The sequence below is a fragment of the Aquarana catesbeiana genome, linkage group LG04 (genome assembly GCF_042186555.1).
Source record: "Aquarana catesbeiana isolate 2022-GZ linkage group LG04, ASM4218655v1, whole genome shotgun sequence".
Lineage (NCBI taxonomy): Eukaryota > Metazoa > Chordata > Amphibia > Anura > Ranidae > Aquarana > Aquarana catesbeiana.
In genome coordinates this window covers 1,805,561-1,830,986 of record NC_133327.1, presented here as the reverse complement: position 1 = coordinate 1,830,986, position 25,426 = coordinate 1,805,561, and the positions used below count along the sequence as shown (strand labels likewise).

General features: G+C 48.3%; 1 protein-coding gene across 1 annotated transcript; it reads right to left on the bottom strand.

The window, feature by feature from the left end:
• Positions 1-10,361: 10,361 nt before the first annotated feature.
• Positions 10,362-25,088, bottom strand: ZNF513 (zinc finger protein 513). Its single transcript, XM_073624730.1, has 4 exons — positions 24,862-25,088; positions 18,925-19,056; positions 12,574-13,185; positions 10,362-11,272 (listed from the first exon to the last, which is right to left on the bottom strand). The coding sequence occupies exons 1-4, from the start codon at positions 24,899-24,901 to the stop codon at positions 10,557-10,559; spliced, it is 1,500 nt and encodes a 499-aa protein (XP_073480831.1). The 5' UTR covers positions 24,902-25,088; the 3' UTR covers positions 10,362-10,556.
• Positions 25,089-25,426: the final 338 nt, after the last annotated feature.

Sequence of the window (25,426 nt, the reverse complement as noted above, 5' to 3'; positions counted from 1 at the left end):
TTCAATGGTGGTTATCATACCAACTCCACAGATATTTCATGACCCCCTAAAAAGACATATGCAGCTCTTCCTAAATTGGGTGGCTATTGTAGCTCAGCCTTTAAAGGTCATCATAGCTGTCCCTCCCCCTGCCTATGCTTTTCTCACTCAGGGCAAGGTTTCAGGTCCTTTAATACCAATCTCCACAAAGGTGCGTACTCCCCTCCACCTCCCTCCCCTGTTCAGCTGCCAGGAGCATGTGTTAAAAACTGGTGACTGGATGGGCAATGTCACATGGGGAAGGCCAATGACTGTGTAAGCTACAACTTGAGTTTGTTCTACAGAGGGAGGAATAACGTGAGCCTGCTTTTCAGTTTTGCATACATAAACCACAGGTTCTCTTAATGTTTTCGGTCAATACAGAAGGGTTGATTTACTAAAACTGGAGAGTGCAAGATCTGGTGTAGCTCTGCATGGAAACCAATCAGCTTCCATTTTTTTTTTGGATTGGCTACCATGCACAGCTCCACCAGATTCTGCACTCTCCAGTTTTAGCAAATCAACCCCAATGTGGGAGAGAGCACCGTTGTGTAAGATAGATGTGTGAGAGAGCCTCATGTAAGGATGCATGTGAGAGAGAGAGAGAGATGCATGTGAGAAAGCCATGTGGGAAGGAGCCTTTGGGTGTGAGGAAGCTGTGCGTGAGGGGTCTACATGTGATGTGCATAAGGAAGCACTGTGTAAGGGAACCTATGCGTGTAAGGGAGCCGTGTGTGAAGAAATCAAGTTTGAGAGAGGTGTATGAGGGAGCAGGTGCCAACAAGGTTCTGGGTGTAAGGGAGGCGTATGATAGAAAGCCATGTACTTGAGAGATGTGTGAGGAAGCAATGTGTGTGAGAGCCTCTGGGTGTGGGGGATCCATGTGTTAGTGAACCTCTGGGTGTGGGGGATCCATGTGTTAGGCATCCATGTGTTAGTGAACCTCTGGGTGTTAGGGATCCATGTGTTAGTGAACCTCTGGGTGTGGGGGATCCATGTGTTAGTGAACCTCTGGGTGTGGGGGATCCATGTGTTAGTGAATCTCTGGGTGTGGGGGATCCATGTGTCAATGAACCTCTGGGTGTAAGGAAACCATGTACAAGAGAGCCACGTGATGAGGGAGGGGTGTGTGAGAGAGATGGGTGAGGGACCCTCAGAATGTAAGGGAGCCATGTTTGAGGGAACCCCTGGGTGTGAAGGAGCCACATGTAAGGAAGCCATGAGAGAACCGTGCAAGGGAGCTGTGTAAAAGAGAGTCTCTGGATATGAGAGAGCTATGTGTGAGGGAGCCACTAGGTGTGAGAAAACCACATGTGAAGGAGATGTGTGTGAGGGAGCTACGTGTGTAAGGACTTGTACACAGAATGAGAATTTCGGACAAATGATTATCCTTTTTTTTTTTTTTTCTTGCATACTATTCTCATATCAAAAATGAATAGGTTACTAGAGTTGTCCCTTTGGATAATTTCTCAATAACGGTTGTGATCGGCTCTAGAAAGCTGTGTACTAACGATCAGATTATCAGATGATCGCTCCGAAAGCGGTATTTTACATCCAATTTTCTCATCGTGTGTATTAAGCCTAAGAGAGCCTTGGGGTGTGAGGGAACTGTATGTGAGGGAGCCACATGCAAGGGAGATGTTTGAAGGAAGCTGCATTTGTGTGATGTGTGAGAGTGCATGAAGGGAGATGTGTGGCCGGCCATAGATGGTTCGAATCCCAGCCGGTTTAGCAGGAACCGGCTGAAGTGCGAACCATGTATGGGCAGGCTGAATGTAGTTGATTGATCAGTCAACTTGGGTAAAACCAGCCTGACGGATTTTACATACGATTATCACTAGCGGCTGGTCGCTAGCAATCATCACTGTCTTCTCCCTGCAGGGACGGCTTCCCCCGCTGGGAGAACACAATGGCTTGACAGGAGGGATTCCCCCATCAACACTGACTGTGGTTGCAGGAAATAAATTTGCTTCGTGTATGGCCTGCCTAAGGGAGATATGTGTGAGAAGAGGGATGTGTTTGAAGGATCCATGTGACAGGGAGACTTGGGGTGTGGGAGATCCGTGTGTGAAGGATCCTCTTGAGTGTGAGGGGGGGAATGCGTTTGAGGGAAACGTGTGTGAGGGAGCCATGTGTGATAGAGGTGTGTGTGCGAGAGATGTGTGATAGAGCCGCCGATGGGTGTGAGGGAGCCTCTCAGTATTGGGGAGCTGTGTGTAAAGCCGGCTATAGATGGATCTTTTTTCCTTTTTTTGATCATCAGCCGGACAGCTGATCAAAAAAAAAATTACCAAATTCCCCCCTCCACACATTCGAGGTGGAAGAGAGAATCCTGTTATTTCATTGTATTCCGACAGCGGGACTCCACCGTTGTCAGAATACAGTGATCAGCACTGCAGCCGATTGAGAGGCTATAGGAGGGAGCTGGGTATGTGAAGGAGCCACATGTTAGGGAGATGTATGTGAGAGAGATGTGTGTGATGGAGCCATGTTTGAGGGAGGTGAATGTGATGGAGTCACCCCATGTGAGGAAGCTGCATTTGAGGAAGATGCGTGTGAGAGAATCATGCATGCAAGGTAGTGAAATGTGAGGAAGATGTGGTAAGGAACCATCCATGTAAGGCAGATGTGTGAGAGGGAACCGTGCATGTAAGATAGGCGAGTGTGAGGGAACCGTGCATGTAAGATAGTCAAGTGTGAGCGAATTGTGCATGTAAGGTAGTCACGTGTGAGGGAACAGTGCATGTGTGGTAGTCGCATGTGAGGGAGATGTGTGTGCGCGAGGGTACCGTGCATGTAAGGTAGTCGCGTGTGAAGGTACCGTGCATGTAAGGTAGTCGCATGTGAGGGAACCGTGCATGTAAGGTAGTCGAGTGTGAGGAAACCATGCATATAAGATAGGTGAGTGTGAGGGAACCGTGCATGTAAGATAGTCGAGTGTGAGAGAACCGTGCATGTAAGATAGTCGAGTGTGAGGTAACCGTGCATGTAAGATAGGCGAGTGTGAGGGAACCGTGCATGTAAGATAGGAGAGTGTGAGGGAACCGTGCATGTAAGATAGTTGAGTGTGAGGGAACCGTGCATGTAAGATAGGCGAGTGTGAGGGAACCGTGCATGTAAGATAGGCGAGTGTGAGGGAACCGTGCATGTAAGATAGGCGAGTGTGAGGGAACCGTGCATCTAAGATAGACGCGTGTGAGGGAACCGTGCATGTAAGATAGGCGAGTGTGAGGGAACCGTGTATGTAAGATAGGCGAGTGTGAGGGAACCGTGCATGTAAGATAGGCGAGTGTGAGGGAACCGTGCATGTAAGATAGGCGAGTGTGAGGGAACCGTGCATGTAAGATAGGCGAGTGTGAGGGAACCGTGCATGTAAGATAGGCGAGTGTGAGGGAACCGTGCATGTAAGATAGTCGAGTGTGAGGGAACCGTGCATGTAAGATAGTCGAGTGTGAGGTAACCGTGCATGTAAGATAGGCGAGTGTGAGGTAACCGTGCATGTAAGATAGGCGAGTGTGAGGGAACCGTGCATGTAAGATAGTCGAGTGTGAGGGAACCGTGCATGTAAGATAGTCGAGTGTGAGGGAACCGTGCATGTAAGATAGTCGAGTGTGAGGGAACCGTGCATGTAAGATAGGCGAGTGTGAGGGAACCGTGCATGTAAGATAGGCGAGTGTGAGGTAACCGTGCATGTAAGATAGGCGAGTGTGAGGGAACCGTGCATGTAAGATAGGCGAGTGTGAGGGAACCGTGCATGTAAGATAGTCGAGTGTGAGGGAACCGTGCATGTAAGATAGTCGAGTGTGAGGGAACCGTGCATGTAAGATAGTCGAGTGTGAGGGAACCGTGCATGTAAGATAGTCGAGTGTGAGGGAACCGTGCATGTAAGATAGGCGAGTGTGAGGGAACCGTGCATGTAAGATAGGCGAGTGTGAGGGAACCGTGCATGTAAGATAGTCGAGTGTGAGGGAACCGTGCATGTAAGATAGTCGAGTGTGAGGGAACCGTGCATGTAAGATAGGCGAGTGTGAGGGAACCGTGCATGTAAGATAGACGCGTGTGAGGTAACCGTGCATGTAAGATAGTCGAGTGTGAGGTAACCGTGCATGTAAGATAGTCGAGTGTGAGGTAACCGTGCATGTAAGATAGGCGAGTGTGAGGTAACCGTGCATGTAAGATAGGCGAGTGTGAGGGAACCGTGCATGTAAGATAGTCGAGTGTGAGGGAACCGTGCATGTAAGATAGTCGAGTGTGAGGGAACCGTGCATGTAAGATAGTCGAGTGTGAGGGAACCGTGCATGTAAGATAGTCGAGTGTGAGGGAACCGTGCATCTAAGATAGACGCGTGTGAGGGAACCGTGCATGTAAGATAGTCACGTGTGAGGGAATAGTGCATGTGCGGTAGTCGCATGTGAAGGAGATGTGTGCGTGCAAGGGAACCATGCATGTAAGGTAGTCGCATGTGAGGGATTTGGGTGTGTGTGATGGAGTCACATGTGAGGGAGATGTGTGTGTGCAAGGAAACCATGCATATAAGGTGGTCTCATGTGAGGGATTTGGGTGTGTGTGATGGAGTCACATGTGAGGGAGATGTGTGCGATGGGGCCATGTGTGAGGGAGTTGCATAAGTGGAAGGTCTGTCTGTAGGAGTCGTACGTGAGGGAGATGAGTGAAATGGAGCCACATTGAGGGAGCTGCATGTGAAAAAGAGGTGTGAAAGAGAAAAGTGTAAGAGATACGTGCGAGGGAGATGTGTGTAATGGAGCCACACACAAGGAACTGCATGTGAGAGGTGTATGTGTGAGGGAGAAAAGCGTAAAAGAGTTACATGTGGGGGGAGCCATGTATGAGGAAGGTGTGTGGGGGGAGCCACGTGTGAGGGGAAAAAGTGTGGGAGAGATGTGTGTGAGAAAGCCGCATGAGGGAGATGTACAGCACTGTGCTAATGCTGAGAGATACATGCAGATACTTATCCATCATGCAATAATATCAAGGAGGCTTGTGATTGGCCCCTAATTTATTCTGCAGCAGGGCAACCACCCCAAATATACAGCCAATGTCATGAAGAACTTTCTTCAACGTAAAGAACAAGGAGTCCACAAAGTGATGGTGTTGGCCCCACAAAGCCCTGACTCTCAACATCATAGAGTCTGTCTGGGATGACATGAAGAGACAGAAGGATTTGAGGCAGCCGACATCCACAGAAGATCTGTGGTTAGTTCTTCAAGATGTTTTGAACAACCTACCTGCCGAGTTCCTTCATAAACTGTTTGCAAGTCTACCTAGAAGAACCGATGCTGGTTGGAAGGCAAAGGGTTTTCACACCAAATATTGATTTGATTTGGATTTCTCTTCTGTTCATTTACTTTCCATTTTGTTAATTGATAAAAAATAAACCATTAACACTTCTATTTCTAAAGGAATTTTCATTTACAGCATTTTTCCCACACCTGCCTTGAGCTGCACATGAGGAAGATATGTGTGGGAAAAGTCTCAGGTGAGGGAGAAGAGTGCAGTGTGTGTGAGGAAGGTACATGTGGAGGAGTCACAGGTGAGGGAGAAGAGTGTACGAGAGCAGTGTGTGAGGGAGAGGTGTGTGTGAGGAAGGTACGTGTGGAGGAGTCATGGGTGAGGGAGAAGAGTGTGAGAGAGCAGTGTGTGAGGAAGGTATGTGTGGAGGAGTCACGGGTGAGAGAGAAGAGTGTAAGAAAGAAGTGTGTGAGGGAGAGGTGTGTGTGAGGAAGGTATGTGTGGAGGAGTCACGGGTGAGAGAGAAGAGTGTAAGAGAGAAGTGTGTGAGGGAGAGGTGTGTGTGAGGAAGGTATGTGTGGAGGAGTCACGGGTGAGAGAGAAGAGTGTAAGAGAGAAGTGTGTGAGGGAGAGGTGTATGTGAGGAAGATACATATGGAGGAGTCACGGTTGAGGGAGAAGAGTGTAAGAGAGCAGTGTGTGAGGGAGAGGTGTGTGTGAGGAAGGTACGTGTGGAGGAGTCACAGGTGAGGGAGAAGAGTGTACGAGAGCAGTGTGTGAGGAAGGTACGTGTGGAGGAGTCACAGGTGAGGGAGAAGAGTGTACGAGAGCAGTGTGTGAGGAAGGTACGTGTGGAGGAGTCACAGGTGAGGGAGAAGAGTGTACGAGAGCAGTGTGTGAGGGAGAGGTGTGTGAGAGGAAGAAACGTGTGGAGGAGTCACAGGTGAGGGAGAAGAGTGTGAGAGAGCAGTGTGTGAGGAAGGTACGTGTGGAGGAGTCACAGGTGAGGGAGAAGAGTGTACGAGAGCAGTGTGTGAGGGAGAGGTGTGTGAGAGGAAGAAACGTGTGGAGGAGTCACAGGTGAGGGAGAAGAGTGTGAGAGAGCAGTGTGTGAGGAAGATATGTGTGGAGGAGTCACAGGTGAGGGAGAAGAGTGTACGAGAGCAGTGTGTGAGGGAGAGGTGTGTGTGAGGAAGGTACGTGTGGAGGAGTCACAGGTGAGGGAGAAGAGTGTACGAGAGCAGTGTGTGAGGAAGGTACGTGTGGAGGAGTCACAGGTGAGGGAGAAGAGTGTATGAGAGCAGTGTGTGAGGGAGAGGTGTGTGTGAGGAAGGTACGTGTGGAGGAGTCACAGGTGAGGGAGAAGAGTGTACGAGAGCAGTGTGTGAGGAAGGTATGTGTGGAGGAGTCACAGGTGAGGGAGAAGAGTGTATGAGAGCAGTGTGTGAGGGAGAGGTGTGTGTGAGGAAGGTACGTGTGGAGGAGTAACAGGTGAGGGAGAAGAGTGTACGAGAGCAGTGTGTGAGGGAGAGGTGTGTGTGAGGAAGGTATGTGTGGAGGAGTCACGGGTGAGAAAGAAGAGTGTAAGAGAGAAGTGTGTGAGGGAGAGGTGTATGTGAGGAAGATACATATGGAGGAGTCACGGGTGAGGGAGAAGAGTGTAAGAGAGCAACAAGTGAGGGAGCTTCATGTGAGAAAGTGGCTTGTGCTTGCTGGAGCCACTTTGAAGGAACCTCATGTTAAAGGGGTGTGTGAGGAAGATGTTTGTCATGGAGGCATGCATGTAAGGGAGTCGTGTGTGAAAGAGCCACATGTGATGGAGCTTCATGTGAGAGAGTGGCTTGTGAGGGAGATAAATGTGTGTGATTGTGTGTGTGTGAGCGAGTTGCATGTAAGGTAGATATGTATGTATGTGTGTGATGGAGCCACGTGTGAGGGAGCGGTGTGTGTGTGTGTGTGTGTATATGTGAGGGAGGTGCATGTGGAGGATTGGCGAGTGAGGGAGAAGAGTGTAAGATAGCAACATGTGAGCGATAAGTGCATGAGGGAGCCATGTATGAGCTGTGTGTGAAGAAGGTACATGTGGAGGAGTCGCGGGTGAGGGAGAAGAGTGGTAAGAAAGCAGTGTGTGAGAGAGGTGCGTGTGGAGGAGTGGCGGGTAAGGACGAAAATATATGAGGGAGCTGTGTTGAGGAGTCGATGGTGAGGGAGAAGACTGTAAAAGAGCAACACGTAAGGGAGATGTTTGTGAGGGAGATGTGTGAGATGGAGCCACTTTGAAGGAACTGCATGTGAAAGGGGTGTGTGAGGAAGATGTTTGTGAGGGAACCATGCATATAAGGGAGTCACCTGTGAGGGAGATGTGTGTGACAAAGCCACATGTGATGGAGCTTCATGCGAGAGAGTGGCTTGTGAGGGGAAATGTGTGTGTGATGGATCCAGATGAGTGTGACAGAGACACGTGTGTGGGTGGTGTGTGCAAGGTGTTTAATGGAGCGGCATATTAGGAAGGTATGTGGAGTAGTTGCATGTGTGAGAGAGCAACGTGTGAGGGATCCAAGTTTATGCGACAAAGCGGTGTGTAAGGGAGATGCATGTGTGGGAGATGCGTGTACAGTAGCTGTGTGTGTGAGGAAGCTGTATATGAGGGTTATGTGTGGGAGGGAGCCACATGTGAGGAAGCTGAGTGTAATGGAGCCGCATTAAAGGAACTGCAAGTGAGAGAGGTGTGTGAGGGTCTGCATGTGAGGAAGATGTGTTTAGGAGGTGTGTGAGAGGGAGAAAGGTGTGAGGCAGACACAGGTGATGGAACTTCACGTGAGAGAGGAGGACATGGGGGAGTCGGGTGTGTGTGACGGAGCAGCTTGTGATGGAGATGTGTATGATGGAGCCACCACTGAGGGAAGATGTGTGGGAGGGAGCCGGGTGTGAGAGAGTTTTGTGTAAGGGAGCCGCGGGTAAGGGAGGTGAGCGAGGGAACCGCGGTGTGGAGGAGCCGTGCATGTGAGGGAGATATGTGTGAGACTCGTGGCGGGTCTGTGGTCTGGGTGCCATATACAGGCCAATATTTCATATCAGTTAGCTAACGGTGGTGATAATTGTACCATTCTAGGGAGCAAAATGACATCAGCAATATTGACAGTCACTGATAACGTTATTGATATGTTACCAATTAAGAGTATTTTAGCGTTAAGTCATCTGTCTCTGATAAGAACACGTTTGCGTTATTAATCGGTCTCCAATAAGAACGTTAGCATTATGCCGCGTACACACGATCGGATTTTCCGACGGGAAATGTTGGATGTGAGCTTGTTGGCGGAAAATCCGACCGTGTGTACGCTCCATCGGACATTTGTTTTGCACTTTCCGCCAACAAATGTTGGCTAGCATGCTCTCAAATTTTCCGCCAACAAAAGTGTGTTGTCGGATTTTCTGATCAGTCCATCAGACAAAAGTCCAAAGTACAAAACACGCATGCTCGGAATCAAGGACGAGCCGGAAGCGCTCGGTCTTGTAAAACTAGCGCTCGTAATGGAGATATCGCATGACAAAAGAACTTCGTTTTTATCGGCTCGCCGTACGTCTTGTACATCACTACGTTCGTAATTGTTGGCCAACATTTGTGTGATGGTGTGTATGCAAGACAAATTGGAGCCAACACCCTTCGGACAAAATTCTACGGTTTTGTTGTCGGAAAGTCCGATCGTGTGTACGAGACATTAGCGGTCAGTCTCCAAAAAGAACATGTTAGTGTTATTGATCTGTCTCTGATAACAACTTTAGCATTATTGCTCAGTCTCTGATAACAATATGTTAGCGTTATTGACCGGTCTCTGATAAGAACGCGTTAGCGTTATTGATCTGATTCTGATAAGAACACGTTAGCGTTATTGATCTATCCCTGATAAGAACACGTTAGCGTTATTGATCTGATTCTGATAAGAACACGTTAGCGTTATTTATCTGATTCTGATAAGAACACATTAGCGTTATTAATCTATCCCTGATAAGAACACGTTAGCGTTATTGATCGGTCTCTGATAAGAACACATTAGCGTTATTGGTCGGTCTCCGATAAGAACACTTTAGCGTTATTGATCTGTCTCTGATAAGAGCATATTAGCGTTATTTATCAGTCTCTGATAAGAACACATTAGCGTTATTGATCGATCGCCGATAGCATGTTACCATTATCGATCAGTCCCCGTTAAGAACACGTTAGCGTTACCGATCGGTCTCCGATACAGTGACTGATAAGAACGTATCAGAATCATTTATTAGTCACTAAGAACATCAGCATTACTGATCGGTCACTGATAAGAACATGTCGGTGTTATCGATTGATCAATTTTAAGTCCATTGGTCATCAAAAATATGGTAATGTTTAGCCAAAATATATGGTGTACTGTCTTGTGCGTGGGCCCCCAAAGGCTCCTCCCAGCACTAGATAGAATACAAGGTGTAAGGGAAGGCATCCTGCACTAGATAGATGGTGTCAGAGAAGGCTGCTCAAACCCAGTACTGGATAGAATAGGTGTTGGTGAAGGATGCTCCACCCAGTACTGGATAGAATAGGTGTTGGTGAAGGATGCTCCACCCAGTACTGGATAGAATAGGTGTTGGTGAAGGATGCTCCACCCAGTACTGGATAGAATAGGTGTTGGTGAAGGATGCTCCACCCAGTACTGGATAGAATAGGTGTTGGTGAAGGATGCTCCACCCAGTACTACATAGAATAGGTGTTGGTGAAGGATGCTCCACCCAATACTACATAGAATAGGTGTTGGTGAAGGATGCTCCACCCAGTACTGGATAGAATTGGTGTTGGTGAAGGATGCTCCACCCAGTACTGGATAGAATAGGTGTTGGTGAAGGATGCTCCACCCAGTACTGGATAGAATTGGTGTTGGTGAAGGATGCTCCACCCAGTACTGGATAGAATAGGTGTTGGTGAAGGATGCTCCACCCAGTACTAGATAGAATAAGAGGTGCAAGTGAAGGATGCCTCACCCAGCATTATTCAGAATAGGACGTGTGGGGACAGAACTCTCCACCATGGAATACCATAAAAAAAATTAGCTCCACTCACAATCTGACAACCTGGAATGTTTATGGGACGAGCACATGAACCAGCCATGCAATACTCCATAATATTCACAATATGAGGACATACAGCATAACAGAGAGGGACAGTACTGTGCGGCCAGCCTTAGCCCAAGGAGCTTACACTTCTGCCGCAAAATACTAGGCTGCGCTATAAACCAACTTGTGCAGAGCAGTTAAAGGTTCTAGGATCCGTCAGACCTCGGGGGCTCATTGAGTCCTCCAGAGTGTCCATGCGTCTTCTGGTGACGCTTATAATTGTCCCAGTGGCCGGTGGTGTAGTGGCACTGCGGGCAGCGGAGCGGCTTCTCGCCAGTGTGGCGCAGCATGTGACGTTTGAGGTTCATGCTTTGGTTACAGCTGTAGTTGCAGAGGCCGCAGCGGAAGGGCTTGTCCCCGGAGTGGATGCGCCCGTGCCTCTTTAGGTTGGCGAGGTTGCCACAGGCGTAGTCACACAGCTGGCACTTGTAGGGCTTTTCCCCAGTGTGAACCCGCTGGTGCCTCTTTAGGTTGTCATAGTGTGCCGAGGCATAGGAGCACAGGTGGCATTTGTAGGGCTTCTCCCCGCTGTGCGTTTTCATGTGGCGGGATAAATGGTTCTGGTAGTGGGTGACAAACGGGCACAGGACGCAGGAAAAGCATTTGTCGGGGCTCCCCGAAGAGCTACAACGGGAGCAGAACTGTCCATCCATCTCACCATCGTCATCTTGAGGGCTGCCTTCATCCAGAACTGTGCCACAAGAGCGGCACGTGAAAGGGAAAAGCAGCTCCGGGAGGCCGTCATCTGCCGCAGGCTGCAGAACGGGCGAGGACGGAGCACGGCTTAAGTGGACACAAGTTGGCAGAAAGGCTTCCAGGTCATCGGAGGTCACCGGGAGGGCCAGGGCTGCCGCAGACACATCTGCAGTGAGAGGAGGAGAAACATTAGATGAGGCCGGGGACACCAGAGGAATGATGAGGACCTCCCAACATGTCACCTGGGATGGGGAGGATGGCCCTACCAACAGGGAGAGACACCAGGGATGGAAACTCTCTCCATATGGGAGGAGAAAACTGACCATTTTCATGTCACCCTGCAGTGGGAGGGGCAGACAAGGTCTTACAGGGTCCAAGCTGTATCACCCTGTAGTGGGAGTGGTCAGAGACATCATGCAATGGGAGATGGCAGAATAGTTTTCAAAAGTCCATCCCATGTCACCCTGGAGTAGGAGGGACTGGCTCACAGGTCTTGTTTAGGTCAGCATGCAGTGGAAGAGGCTGACTCCTGTAGCTCCCTTCATAGTCACCCTGTAGTGGGAGGGAAAGAATCCCATGCTTAGCTGATCTTTTCTGTGTCACCCTGCATTGGGAGGAGCAGAAAAGGTTCTATAGGTCCATGCTGTGTCACCCTGCAGTAGGAGAAGCAGACAAGGTCCTACAGGTCCATTCTCTGTTACCCTGCAGTGGAAGGGGCAGACAAGGTCCTACAGGTCCATGCTGTGTCACCCTGCAGAGGGAGGGGCATATAAGGTCTTACAGGTCCATGCTCTGTCACCCTGCAGTGGGAGGGGTAGACAAGGTCCTAGAGGGCCATGCTGTGTCACCCTGCAGTGAGAAGGCAGACAAGGTCTTACGAATCCATGCAGTGCCGCCCTGTAGTGGGAGGAAGTGGCTCACAGGTCTCAGTTGTGTCACCATGCAGTAGGAGAAGGGGCTGACTCCATGTCCTGTAGCTCCATTCATTGTCACCATGCTGATCCCTTCCATGTCACCCTACAGTGGGAGGGGCAGACAAGGTCTTATAGGTACATGGTGTGTCAGAGGTCTTGTTTCAGTCACCATGCAGTGGGAGGAGAGGCTGACTCCATGTCTTGTTGATCCCATTCTAGTCACCCTGCAGAGGGAGGAGCTGACCACAGGTCTAGTTTGAGTCCCCCTGTAATGGGAGGAGCATACTCCATGTCTATCCTGCTTGTTTGTTATCTTTCTTTGGGTGGGGCAAACTATTTCACACAGGTCCCTTCTGTGTGTGTCATCCTAGGGGGCGGCATTATGTCTTAAAACAACCCATTGTGTTCCCCTGAAGTAGTCATGGGATATTCCATTTATGTCACCCTGCAATGGGAGGGACAGACTCTGCATCACAGTCACCTTTGGTCAGGGTACATGGGCATATCATGGAGGGTGGGACAGAGATGAGATGTGATGAGTCCTGGAACTGACCATCAGGGGGACTGCGCCTCGCCTCTTTGTCCTCTTCACGCCTTTCCTTCTGTTGCCCCCTCCGGTGCGCCAGGATGTGGCGTTTCAGATTGCGGCTCTGGTTGCAGCGGTAAGGGCACAGGTGGCAGGTGAAGGGTTTGTCCTGGGTGTGAACCTTCTGGTGGCGTTTCAGGTTGCCCGGACTGCTGCAGGAGAAGGTGCAGAGCTCGCAGTGGAAAGGCTTCTCCCCGGTGTGGGTCAGAAGATGACGTTTGAGGTTGACAAGCTGAGAGGAAGCGTAGAGGCAGTGCGGGCAGCGGAAGGGCTTCTCCCCGTTGTGAGTCTTCATGTGCCTCTTGAGGTGGCTGGAGTAATGGGTGGAGAAGGGACACAGGCGGCAGGAGAAGAGTAGCCTCTCCTTCTCTGAGGTCACGTCCTGGGGGGAGGAGGCCTCATGTTGCTCCAGGTACTGACAGCGGCTGCTCTCCGTTGTCTCGCAGGGCCCACAGGGAGACGGCAGACCCCCCACACCCGCCTCTTCTGGATCACTGTCCGTGCTGAGCGCCTGGTATGCCGAATATTCATCCTCGCTCATCGGGTAACGCGGGATCTCCAACTTACTTTCTACCGAATCTGTGGGGACAATATAGAACAGATAGTTACCCAGGAGCAGACAAAAGCAGCCACAATCTGAACACAGACTGTCCACATCTACACCCCTCACATTTTTGTAAATATTTTATTCTATCTTTTCATGTGACAACACTGAAGAAATTACACTTTGCTACAATGTAAAGTAGTGAGTGTACAGCTTGTATAACAGTGTAAATTTGCTGTCCCCTCAAAATAACTCAACACACAGCCATTAATGGCTAAACTGCTGGCAACAAAAGTAAGTACAACCCTAAGTGAAAATGTCCAAATTGGGCCCAATTAACCATTTTCCCTTCCCGGTGTCATGTGACTTGTTAGTGTTACAAGATCTCAGGTGTGAATGGGGAGCAGGTGTGTAAAATTTGGTGTTATCGTTCTCACTCTCTCATACTGGTCACTGGAAGTTCAACATGGCACCTCATGGCAAAGAACTTTCTGAGGATCTGAAAAAAAGAATTGTTGCTCTACATAAAGATGGCCTAGGCCAGTGATGGCAAACCTTGGCACCCCAGATGTTTTGGAACTACATTTCCCATGATGCTCTGGCACTCTGCAGTGTAGCGGAGCATCATGGGAAATGTAGTTCCAAAACATCTGGGGTGCAAAGGTTCTCCATCACTGGCCTAGGCTATAAGAAGATTGCCAAGACCCTGAAAGACCCCTGGAGCTGCAGCACGGTGGCCAAGGCCATACAGCAGTTTAACAGGACGGGTTCCGCTCAGAACAGGCCTCGCCATGGTTGACCAAAGATGTTGAGAACACATGCTCAGCGTCATATCCAGAGGTTGTCTTTGGGAAATAGATGTATGAGTATTGCCAGCATTGCTGCAGTGGTTGAAGGGGGGGGGTCAGTCTGTCAGTGCTCAGACCATATGCCGCACACTGCATCAAATTGGTCTGCATGGCTGTCGTCCCAGAAAGAAGCCTCTTCTAAAGATGATGCACAAGAAAGCCGCAAATGGTTTGCTGAAGACAAGCAGACTAAGGACATGGATTACTGGAACCATGTCCTGTGGTCTGATGAGACCAAGATAAATGTATTTGATTCAGATGATGCCAAGCGTGTGTGGTGGCAACCAGGTGAGGAGTACAAAGACAAGTGTGGAATAAAGTGTGGTGCTGCGCTAATCCTAATGAGATAGGCGCATAAAGGCTCTGTGCTCGTAAGCGTCTTAAAGTGCATCAAAATAGGCTTTGCAAATGTAACAGAGCAATAGAGAGATGACCCAATATGGCAATAGTGTCCTTATGTGCTAATAGTGTATATGGTCAAAAAAATCATAATAAAAATACACAATAAATAATAATCAATATAACGTGCAAAGTGATTGGTGCTTAAACATCACAGTAGCAAACATAAAAGTATGAGTGAATATAGCTTGGATAGAAATATAGCTTGGATAAAAATAACAGCTGGCTAAGACTATCATCAATCACCAACTGGCTAAAAACAATATAAATCAACACATTCGTAGGTGCGTATATAACCAAAGTGCATCCAGTGCAAGTTAAAATGTGATTAAGTGCTTAAAAGGCCATAAACATGCATGCAGATCTGCGTGCAAAATATTCTCAGGTGCAGTGTTCCTTGCGGCGAAAAACAATCAATCGCAAGTCCATAAAACATGTATTGACTTCCGTGCTAAACACAGGTGACAGTAGTGGTCAGTCTTCATGCAACAGTGTGCACATTGGTGGGCAGTGGCCCCTTACCTGAAGGTAATGGGGTAAACGCATTTAGCCAATCAGAGGCATGGCAGCCTATGTAGAGATCCTGGGTCTAGTCTGCAGTGGAGGATGGTGGAAATATGGTCCTATCCTGATCGCTTCTATTGTAGGGGCGTCTGGTCCTTCCAAGTAGTGTCCCGGGGTCACCCAGATAGATTAAGAAAGGAGGCCCACAATAGTGTAGTATTGCATGGAAGCGTATCAGTTTTATTACAGCATAAACTACAGTACTTACATAAAACGTTAAAAACCGGATGGAGATCCGACGAGCGGCGAGCTCGTAATACCAATAACAGTCAGAGAGTGCCTGTCCCGTCCCTACGCGTGACGTCACGGTCCCCTGAAGAAGTCACGTGACCGTGACGTCACGCGTAGGGACGGGACAGGCACTCTCTGACTGTTATTGGTATTACGAGCTCGCCGCTCGTCGGATCTCCATCCGGTTTTTAACGTTTTATGTAAGTACTGTAGTTTATGCTGTAATAAAACTGATACGCTTCCATGCAATACTACACTATTGTGGGCCTCCTTTCTTAATCTATCTGGGTGACCCCGGGACACTACTTGGAAGGACCAGACGCCCCTACAATAGAAGCGATCAGGATAGGACCATATTTCCACCATCCTCCACTGCAGACTAGACCCAGGATCTCTACATAGGCTGCCATGCCTCTGATTGGCTAAACGCGTTTACCCCATTACCTTCAGGTAAGGGGCCACTGCCCACCAATGTGCACACTGTTGCATGAAGACTGACCACTACTGTCACCTGTGTTTAGCACGGAAGTCAATACATGTTTTATGGACTTGCGATTGTTTTTCGCCGCAAGGAACACTGCACCTGAGAATATTTTGCACGCAGATCTGCATGCATGTTTATGGACTTTTAAGCACTTAATCACATTTTAACTTGCACTGGATGCACTTTGGTTATATACGCACCTACGAATGTGTTGATTTATATTGTTTTTAGCCAGTTGGCGATTGATGATAGTCTTAGCCAGCTGTTATTTTTATCCAAGCTATATTTCTATCCAAGCTATATTCACTCATACTTTTATGTTTGCTACTGTGATGTTTAAGCACCAATCACTTTGCACGTTATATTGATTATTATTTATTGTGTATTTTTATTATGATTTTTTTGACCATATACACTATTAGCACATAAGGACACTATTGCCATATTGGGTCATCTCTCTATTGCTCTGTTACATTTGCAAAGCCTATTTTGATGCACTTTAAGACGCTTACGAGCACAGAGCCTTTATGCGCCTATCTCATTAGGATTAGCGCAGCACCACACTTTATTCCATTCTTGTTTTAACCGGGGACAGGCTGTACCCCATTTGGTGTATGCTGCTTGTCCTTGCTTTTATTGAGATTGGGTGTCCATTCTCTCCTCTCTCTCCAACCCCGATCACGATAGCGCAGGAATACCCCATAATTATCACAAATACAAGTGTGTCTTGCCTACAGTCAAGCATGGTGGTGGGAGTGTCATGGTTTGGGGCTGCATGAGTGCTGCGGGCACTGGGGAGCTACAGTTCATTGAATGCCAACATGTACTGTGACCTACTGAAGCAGAGCATGATCTCCTCCTTTCAGAGACTGGGCTGCAGGGCAGTACTCCAACATGATAACAACCCCAAACACACCTCAAAGACGACCACTGCCTTGCTAAAGAAGCTGAGGGTAAAGGTGATGGACTGGCCAAGCATGTCTCCAGACCTAAACCCTATTGAGCATCTGTGGGGCATCCTCAAACGTGGATGGAGGAGCGCAAGGTCTCTAACATCCACCAGCTCTGTGATGTTGTCATGGAGGAGGGGAAGAGGACTCCAGTGACAACCTGTGAAGCTCTGGTGAACTACATGCCTAAGAGGGTTAAGGCAGTACTGGAAAATAATGGCGGCCACACAAAATATTGACATTTGGACATTTTCAATTAAGGGTGTATTCACTTTTGTTGCCAGCGGTTTAGACATTAATGGCTGTGTGTTGAGTTATTTTGAAGGGACAGCAAATTTACACTGTTAGGCCCCTTTCACACGGCAAGCCCGCTCTGTTTCTCAGGCGGATCTGAGTGGGGCCAGCCATTGACTCCTATGGGGAGACAGAAGTCAGCGGAGATGTGTCCGCTGACACCCGTCTGCCATCCGATCCGCCTAAAATCAGGCGTATGGCGATACGTTCGCCATCCGTCTTGGCGGATTGGATCAGATGAGATCTGATGAAAATGGACTTGTTGTTCGTTTTCATCCGATCTCTCCATGGGAATCGGCGGCGCTCTGACTGGCCCCTCCCTGCCACAGAGCAGAGACAGACCTGTAGACCGCCGGCTCAGCGGAGTGATCTCCTGCTGAGCTGGCGGACTCTGCCTCGTGTGGAAGAGGCCTTATGCAAGCTGTACACTCACTACTTTAAATTGTAGCAAAGTGTCATTTCTTCAGTGTTGTCACATGAAAGATAGAATAAAATATTTACAAAAACGTGAGGGGTGTACTCACTTTTGTGAGATACTGCATATGCAGACCTATGTTTATGCAGCTGAGGCCTTTATATACATTATATCTATATAAAGCAAATATATGGAGCAGGTGGACCGCGCTGTCTCTTTAAATGATATATTAGCAGCTGACACAGCAAAAGGACAAATTGCAAAATGTGAAAAACTGTGTGTGTGGAAGAAGTGCAGCGCTAGTGTGATATCAATGGAATGAACAACAAACTGATATAACTACATACTCAGTACAATGACCTCATGTGCAAGTAGTACAAGTGCTAATGGCAGATCAGATCTATATTCTAGAGTATGGAGTATTATGCCGCGTACAGACGGTCGGACTTTTCGACCGGACTTGTCTGACGGACGCCGACGGACCAAATCCGGCGAACAATCCGATCGTGTGTGGGCTTCACCGGACTTTTCCAGTCGCAAATCTGACGGACTTTAGATTTGGAACATGCTTCAAATCTTTACGTCGTAACTCCGCCGGACCCAGAAATCCGCTCGTCTGTATGCTAGTCCGACGGACAAAAACCGACGCTAGGGCAGCTATTGGCTACTGGCTATTAAATTCCTTATTTTAGTCTGGTGTACGTCATCACGTACGAATCCGTCAGACTTTGGTGTGATCGCATTTAGGCAAGTCCGGTCGTTAGAAAGTCCGTCGAACGGGCTGTCGGACTTTTGTAGCTGAAAAGTCCGACCGTGTGTACGCGGCATTAGAGTATTAAAAGTATGGAATGTGACGCAGTGGCATCAGCAGAGCCCGTCCCGACACGTTTCGTCTAATAATGATGTCTTATTAGACGAAACGTGTCGGGACGGGCTCTGCTGATGCCACTGCGTCACATTCCATACTTTTTTATTACAAAGCGCTTTTTATCTTCACCAAATTGCTGTCAAGGACCATATGAGTCTTACCTCCAACTGGATGCTGTACGTGTCGACGAAAGATTCCCCTGGGTGTATTACACCACAAGCTTTACTGACTCATCAGGCGTACGCCTATTTGGGTTCAGCTTTTCTGGTAAGCCTTATATATATATCGGTGGTGGATTATCTACTGACAAAGTGTCTGCACCAAGCATTTATTTCAAGTCACCATGTCGTCATATATGCCTGTTTATGGACTTTGATATTTATTCACGAATGCATATATATTCAATTTTTTTGCTTCACATTACTGTTCCTTCACTACTGCAAGTTAATGTTTGTTCACTTCTGCCTATGAGACTATATGGGGACTGTATGACCCTTCCATTATAGAATATAGATCTGATCTGCCATTAGCACTTGTTTTACTTGCACGTGAGGTCAGTTGTACTGAGTATGTAGTTATATCAGTTTGTTGTTCATTCCATTGATATCATACCAGTGCTGCACTTCTTCCACACACACACATCTGTATAAAGCACCCTATGGAGTGGAGACAATCACCCTCTTCTGGTATACAGCACCCTATAGGGAGGGAAGAGACTCACCCTCCGAGTCCCGGGAGAAGGAGAGAAGACGCTCAGTGCCATCACACAGCTCTAAATCATCGCTCAGGAGAAGATCTGACTCCAGGACAACAGTGCTGGCGCCAGAACCTAAAGGCTCCGCCCCTCCACCGCCTGTCAAGTCAGAGAGAGACATTAATTAGAGCAGACATAGATGGTGGGGGGGGGGGGGTATAGACAGAACGACATATATGTGGAGAAGGGGGATTAGACAGAAGGACAGATATGTAGGGGGGGGGGGTATAGACAGAACGACATATATGTGGAGAAGGGGGATTAGACAGAAGGACAGATATGTAGGGGGGGAGGGTATAGACAGAACGACATATATGTGGTGAAGGGGGATTAGACAGAAGGACAGATATGTAGGGGGGGGAGGGTATAGACAGAACGACATATATGTGGTGAAGGGGGAATAGACAGAAGGACAGATATGTAGGGGGGGGAGGGTGTGATAGAAGAACGGCTATAGAAAGAAGGGTGGCTATATGGTGGGGGGATGGTCAGAAGGACAGTTGTGAGGGTCAGGTGGGATAAACAAAGAGACAGATATTTGGGGGGGATAGACAGTAGAATGGATATCTTGGTGTTAGTGGCAGGGGGTGTTATAGACAGGAGTAAAGAGTACAGTTAGGTCCATATATTTTTGAACACAGGCACAATTTTTATACTTTTGGCTCTGTATGCCACCAGAATAAAATTAAAACGAAACAATCCAAATGAATTTGAAGTGCAGACTTTCAGCTTTAATTCAAGGGGTCGAACATAAATGTCAAGTACAAATTTTAGGAACTGCAACCATTTTTATACACAGTCCCCCCATTTTCAGGGGCTCAAATGTAATTGGACAAATGAATACAATCATAAATAAAATGTTTATTTTTAATATTTTGTTGAGAATCCTTTACTGGCAATGACTGCCTGAAGTCTGGAACCCATGGACATAATCAAAGACTGGGTGTCCTCCTTTCTCATGCTTTGCCAGGCTCTAACTGCAGCTGTCTTCAGTTGTTCTTTGTTTGTGGGTCTGCCTTTAGTTTTTTTAGTTTTGCCTTACGCAAGTGAAATGCATTCTGAATTGGGTTGAGATCAGGTGATTGACTCGGCCATTGCAGAATATTCCACTTCTTTTCCTTCCAAAGCTCCTGGCTTGCTTTTGCACTGTGTTTTGGATCACTGTCCATCTGTACTGTGAAGCTCCGTCCAATCAACTTTGCTGCATTTGGCTGAATCTGGGCTGACAGTATATCTCTAAATACTGCAGAATTCATCCACCTGCTTCTGTCTCATCAACAATAAACACCAATGACCCAGTGCCACTGGAAGCCATGCATGCCCATGCCATCACACTGCAAGCTCCACCATGTGACCACAGACAGAAGTTGCATGCTTTGGATCATGAGCTGTTCCAAGCCTTCTCCACACGTTTTTTTCTTCCTGTCATTCTGGTACAGATTAATCTTAGTTTAATTCGTCCCAAGAATGCTTTTCCAGAACTAGTCTGGCTTTTTTAGATGTTTTTTGGCAAAGTCTAAGTTGGCTTTTCTATTCATCAGGCCTATCAATGATTTGCACCTTGTGATGAACCCTCTGTATTTGCTCTTGTGAATTCTTCTCTTGATTGTAGACTTTTGACAATGACACGCCCACCTCCTGGAGAGCGTCCTTCACTTGTCTGGATGTTGTGAACGGGTTTCTCTTTACCGTAGAGAGGATCCTGCGATCATCCACCACTGTTGTCTTCTGTGGACATTCAGGACTTTTTATGTTGCTGAGCTCACCAGTGCGTTCTTCTTTCCTCAGAATGTACCAAACTGTTGATTTGGCCACTCCTAATGTTGTTGCCACCTCTCTGATGGATTTGTTTAGTTTTTGAAGCCTTACAATGGCCTGTTTCACTTGCATGGACAGCTCCTTTGAACGCATGATGTAGGTTCACAGCAATAGATTTCAAATGCAAATATCACACTTAGAATCAACTCCAGACCTTTTACCTGCTTAATTGATGAATAAATAAGGAGGGAGTAGCCCACACCTGGCCATGAAACAGCTTTTGATTCAATTGTCCAATTATTTTTGGTCCCTTGAAAAAGGGGGGCTGGCTATTCTTAAGAGCTGTAATTCCTAAACCCTTCCTCCGATTTGGATGCACATACCCTCAAATTAAAACAGAGTGTGCAGTGCACTTTCAGCCCATATCCATTATATAACTATAGCTTCAATATGTTTTGGTAAATACCTGAAAAATTCTAAAATTGTGCCTGTGCCCAAATATATAAATGGATCTAACTGTAAGTGCATGTGTGGGGGGTACAGACAGAAGAGCAGATATGTGGTGGGGGGATAGACAGAAGAGCAGATATGTGGTGGGGGGATAGACAGAAGAGCAGATATGTGGTGTCTATAGACAGAAGATTGGAAGTTGTGGGGAGGGGGGTATAGACAGAAGGGTTGATATGTGGTTGGGGGATAGACAGGACAGATATGTGGGGGGGGGGGAATGGTATAGAGCAGCCTTTCTCAACCTTTCCAACACCGAGGAACCCTTGAAATGACTTTCCGGTCTCAGGGAACCCCTTCTAAAAATGACTATATCTACAAATAACTCATGATACATTAGTGTGATGGTCAGTGGGAAGAATGCTCCTTACACTGGGGGGTCATTGGGAAGAATTACCCCCTTACAGGTAGCAAAAAAGAACAATGGTGTCAGTAGTAACTTATCTGAGAGGCAGAAATTGCTCAAGAAACCCCTAGCAACCTCTGGGGGAACCCTAGGGATCCATGGAACCCTGGTTGAGAAACCCTGGTATAGATAGGAGGACAGATATGTAGTGTGCTGTGGGGGGGGGGGGGGGGGGGATTGACAGAAGATTGGAAGTGGTGGTGGGGTTGTAGACAGAAGGGTGCACATGTGGTGGGGGATAGACAGAAGGACAGATATGGGGGGTGGGGGGGGTGGATAGATAAGACAGATATGTCTTGGGGGGTTAGAACGAAGGACACATTTTTGGGTGAGGTGATAGAAGGACAGATATGTGGATGGGGCGGGGGGGGAACAGACGTTTGAGTGGTGGAGGGGATAGACAGAAGAAATGATATAGTGGGGTGGATGTACAGAAAGATATGTGGTAGAGGGATAGACAGGACAGATGTGGTGGGGGGAATAAACAGAAGGACAGATACATGGATGGGAATGGATAGACAGAAGGACGTATATGTGATGGGGGGGATAGACAGAAGGACAGATATATGGTGGGGGGATAGACAGTAGGACAGATATGTCTTGGGGTGGATAGAATGAAGGATGGATATATAGAGGGGGGGGGGTAGACAGGACGACACATATTGGGTTGGGATGGATAGACAGATGTTTGGGTGGTAGGGGAGATAGACAGAAGAACGGATGTGGTGGAGGGGATGGACAGAAAGATATGTGGTGGGGGAGATAGTCAGGACAGATATGTGGCGGGGTGGGGATAGAAAGAAGAACAGATATGGTGGGGAAGAATAAACAAAACATGTAGTGGGGGGGGATAGACAAAAGGACAGACATGTAGATGGGAGGGGATAGACAGAAGGACGTACATGTGATGGGGGGGGGGTGGATAGAGAGGAGGAAAGTTATGAGGGTGGGGATAGACAGAACAGTTATGAGGGTAGGAGGGGATAGACAGGACGGATATGTGTTGGGGGTGATAGACAGAAGGACGTATATGTGATGGCAGTGAAAGAGAAAAGGATGAATATGTGGGGGGGGGGGGAATAAAGAGGATGGATATGTGGTGGAAGGGGGATAAACATATGAACACATATTTGGGGGATTGGGAGATAGACAGACAGAAGAACAGATATGTGTGGGGTGGGGGTGGGGGATGGGATAGACAGAAGGACAAATATGTCTTGGGGGATAGAACGAAGGACACATTTTTGGGTGGGGTGATAGGACAGACATGTAGATGGGAGGGGATAAACAGAAGGACGTACATGTGATGGGGGGGATATGTATAGAGAGGAGGAAAGTTATGAGGGTGGGGATAGACAGAACAGCTACGAGGGTAGGAGGGGATAGACAGAAGGACGTATATGTGATGGGAGTGATAGAGAAAAGGATGGATACGTGGGGGGGGGGGGGGAGATAAAGAGGAGGATGGATATGTGGTGGAAGGGGGATAGACATATGAACACATATTTGGGGGAGTGGGACATAGACAGAAGAACAGATATGTGGTGGTGGTGGGGGGGTGGATAAACAGAGGAACAGATATGTGGTGGGGGGGATAGACAGAAGGACGGATATGTGGTGGTGGGGGGGGGGGATAAACAGAGGAACAGATATGTGGTGGGGGGGATAGACAGAAGGACGGATATGTGGTGGTGGGGGGGGGGGGGGGGGGGGGTAAACAGAAGAACAGATATGTGGTGGTGGTGGGGGGGGATAAAGAGGAGGATGGATATGTGGTGGAAGGGGGATAGACATATGAACACATATTTGGGGGAGTGGGACATAGACAGAAGAACAGATATGTGGTGGTGGTGGGGGGATAAACAGAAGAACAGATATGTGGTGGTGGGGATAGACAGAAGGACGGATATGTGGTGGTGGTGGTGGGGGGGGGATAAACAGAAGAACAGATATGTGGTGGTGGTGGGGGATATAGAGGAGGATGGATATGTGGTGGAAGGGGGATAGACATATGAACACATATTTGGGGGAGTGGGACATAGACAGAAGAACAGATATGTGGTGGTGGTGGGGGGGGGGGGGATAAACAGAGGAACAGATATGTGGTGGGGGGGATAGACAGAAGGACGGATATGAGGTTTGGGGGGGTGAATAGCCGAAGGAAAGCTCTATGGTGAGGATAGACAAAAGAGGGTCAGCTCTATGGTAAGGGGGCTAGACAGAAGGACAGATATGTGGATGGGGGGGATGGACAGGATAGACAGGAGAAATGATATGGTGGGGGGGATGTACAGAAGATAGAAGGATAGAAAGGACAGATGTGGTGTCGGGGGGGATAGAAAGAAGAACAGATGTGGTGAGGGGAATAAACAGGACAGATAAGTGGGTGGGAATGGATAGACAAAAGGACAGATATATAATGGGGAGGATAGACAGGACGACACATATTTGGGTGGGGCCATAGACAGAAGGACTGATAGGCCTTGGGGGGGGGGGGGGGGGGGATAGAATTAAGGATGGATATATACTGGTGTGGGGGGGGGGGACAGATATTTGGGTGGGGAGGATAGAGAGAAGAATGGATATGTTGGTGGTTGGGGGTGTTATAGACAGGAGTACAGATAAGTGGGTGGGGGGGGGATAGACAGAAGGGCAGATATGTCTTTAGGGGGGATAGAATGAAGGACAGATATATAGGGATAGGGGGGGGGGGGATAGGCAGAATGACACATTTTTGGGTGGGGCCATAGACAGAAGGACAGATATTTGGGTGGTGGGATAGAGAGAAAAATGGATATATGGTGGTGGTGGCGGGGGGGGGGGGGGGGGGGGGGGGTAATATGAGGCTGAGGACAGGTGGGGGAGGGTCAGTAATGGAGAGCAGTATGTTGGGGGGATGGTAATATGAGGTGTATTGGGGGGTGGTAATATGAGGTGTATTGGGGGATGGTAATATGAGGTGTATTGGGGGATGGTAATATGAGGTGTATTGGGGGGTGGTAATTTGAGGTGTATTGGGGGGTGGTAATATGAGGTGTATTGGGGGATGGTAATATGAGGTGTATTGGGGGATGGTAATATGAGGTGTATTGGGGGATGGTAATATGAAATGTAATGGGGGATGGTAATATGAGGTGTCTCAGGCTGAGGACAGGTAGGGGGAGGTCAGTACTGGGGTGCAGTATGTTGGGGGATGGTAATATGAGGGAGGTACGAGGTCTCTGATGCCTCACATTTCACAGGCTGGGGGTGGGACTGTTTCCTCCTCGGCATTCTATCTTCTCTCCGGCACTTCCGGTCCGTACAGCTGCGATTACCGGTGTACTTCCGGTGGCGCGCTGCCTCCTGGGAGGTGTAGTTCTAAGACGGATGCGCCCCTCACGCCTCCTACGAGTCACATGACCTCAGGCTCCCCCTTCTCCCCTCCTACGATCGAAACGGCCAATCCGGCGTCTCTTTGTCACAAAAGAACCCGCAGTCCCCGTCCCCGCCCCCCCCCAATCCACCCGGAGAGGGGGAGCCAGCTTCTCGGCCTTTATTAGTTCTGGCCCTGCCTCCCCGCATTGTAGAGGTGTGGCCACATCAGCGTGTGTAAAGCTGCGACCCCTAGCGGCGGCTTTAATAAATGCTGATAGAGTGACCACATAGTGAATGTGGAGAAGCTCTGCTGCTCTCCATCATCCAATCTTATAGAATGCAATTTTTTTTTCCTTGCACCTGATTGGGTATTCTTTACAACGTGAAGCTTCGCCATATTCACTAAGCTCTGGGTGGGTTGGAGATGAGTCCACTTGCCTT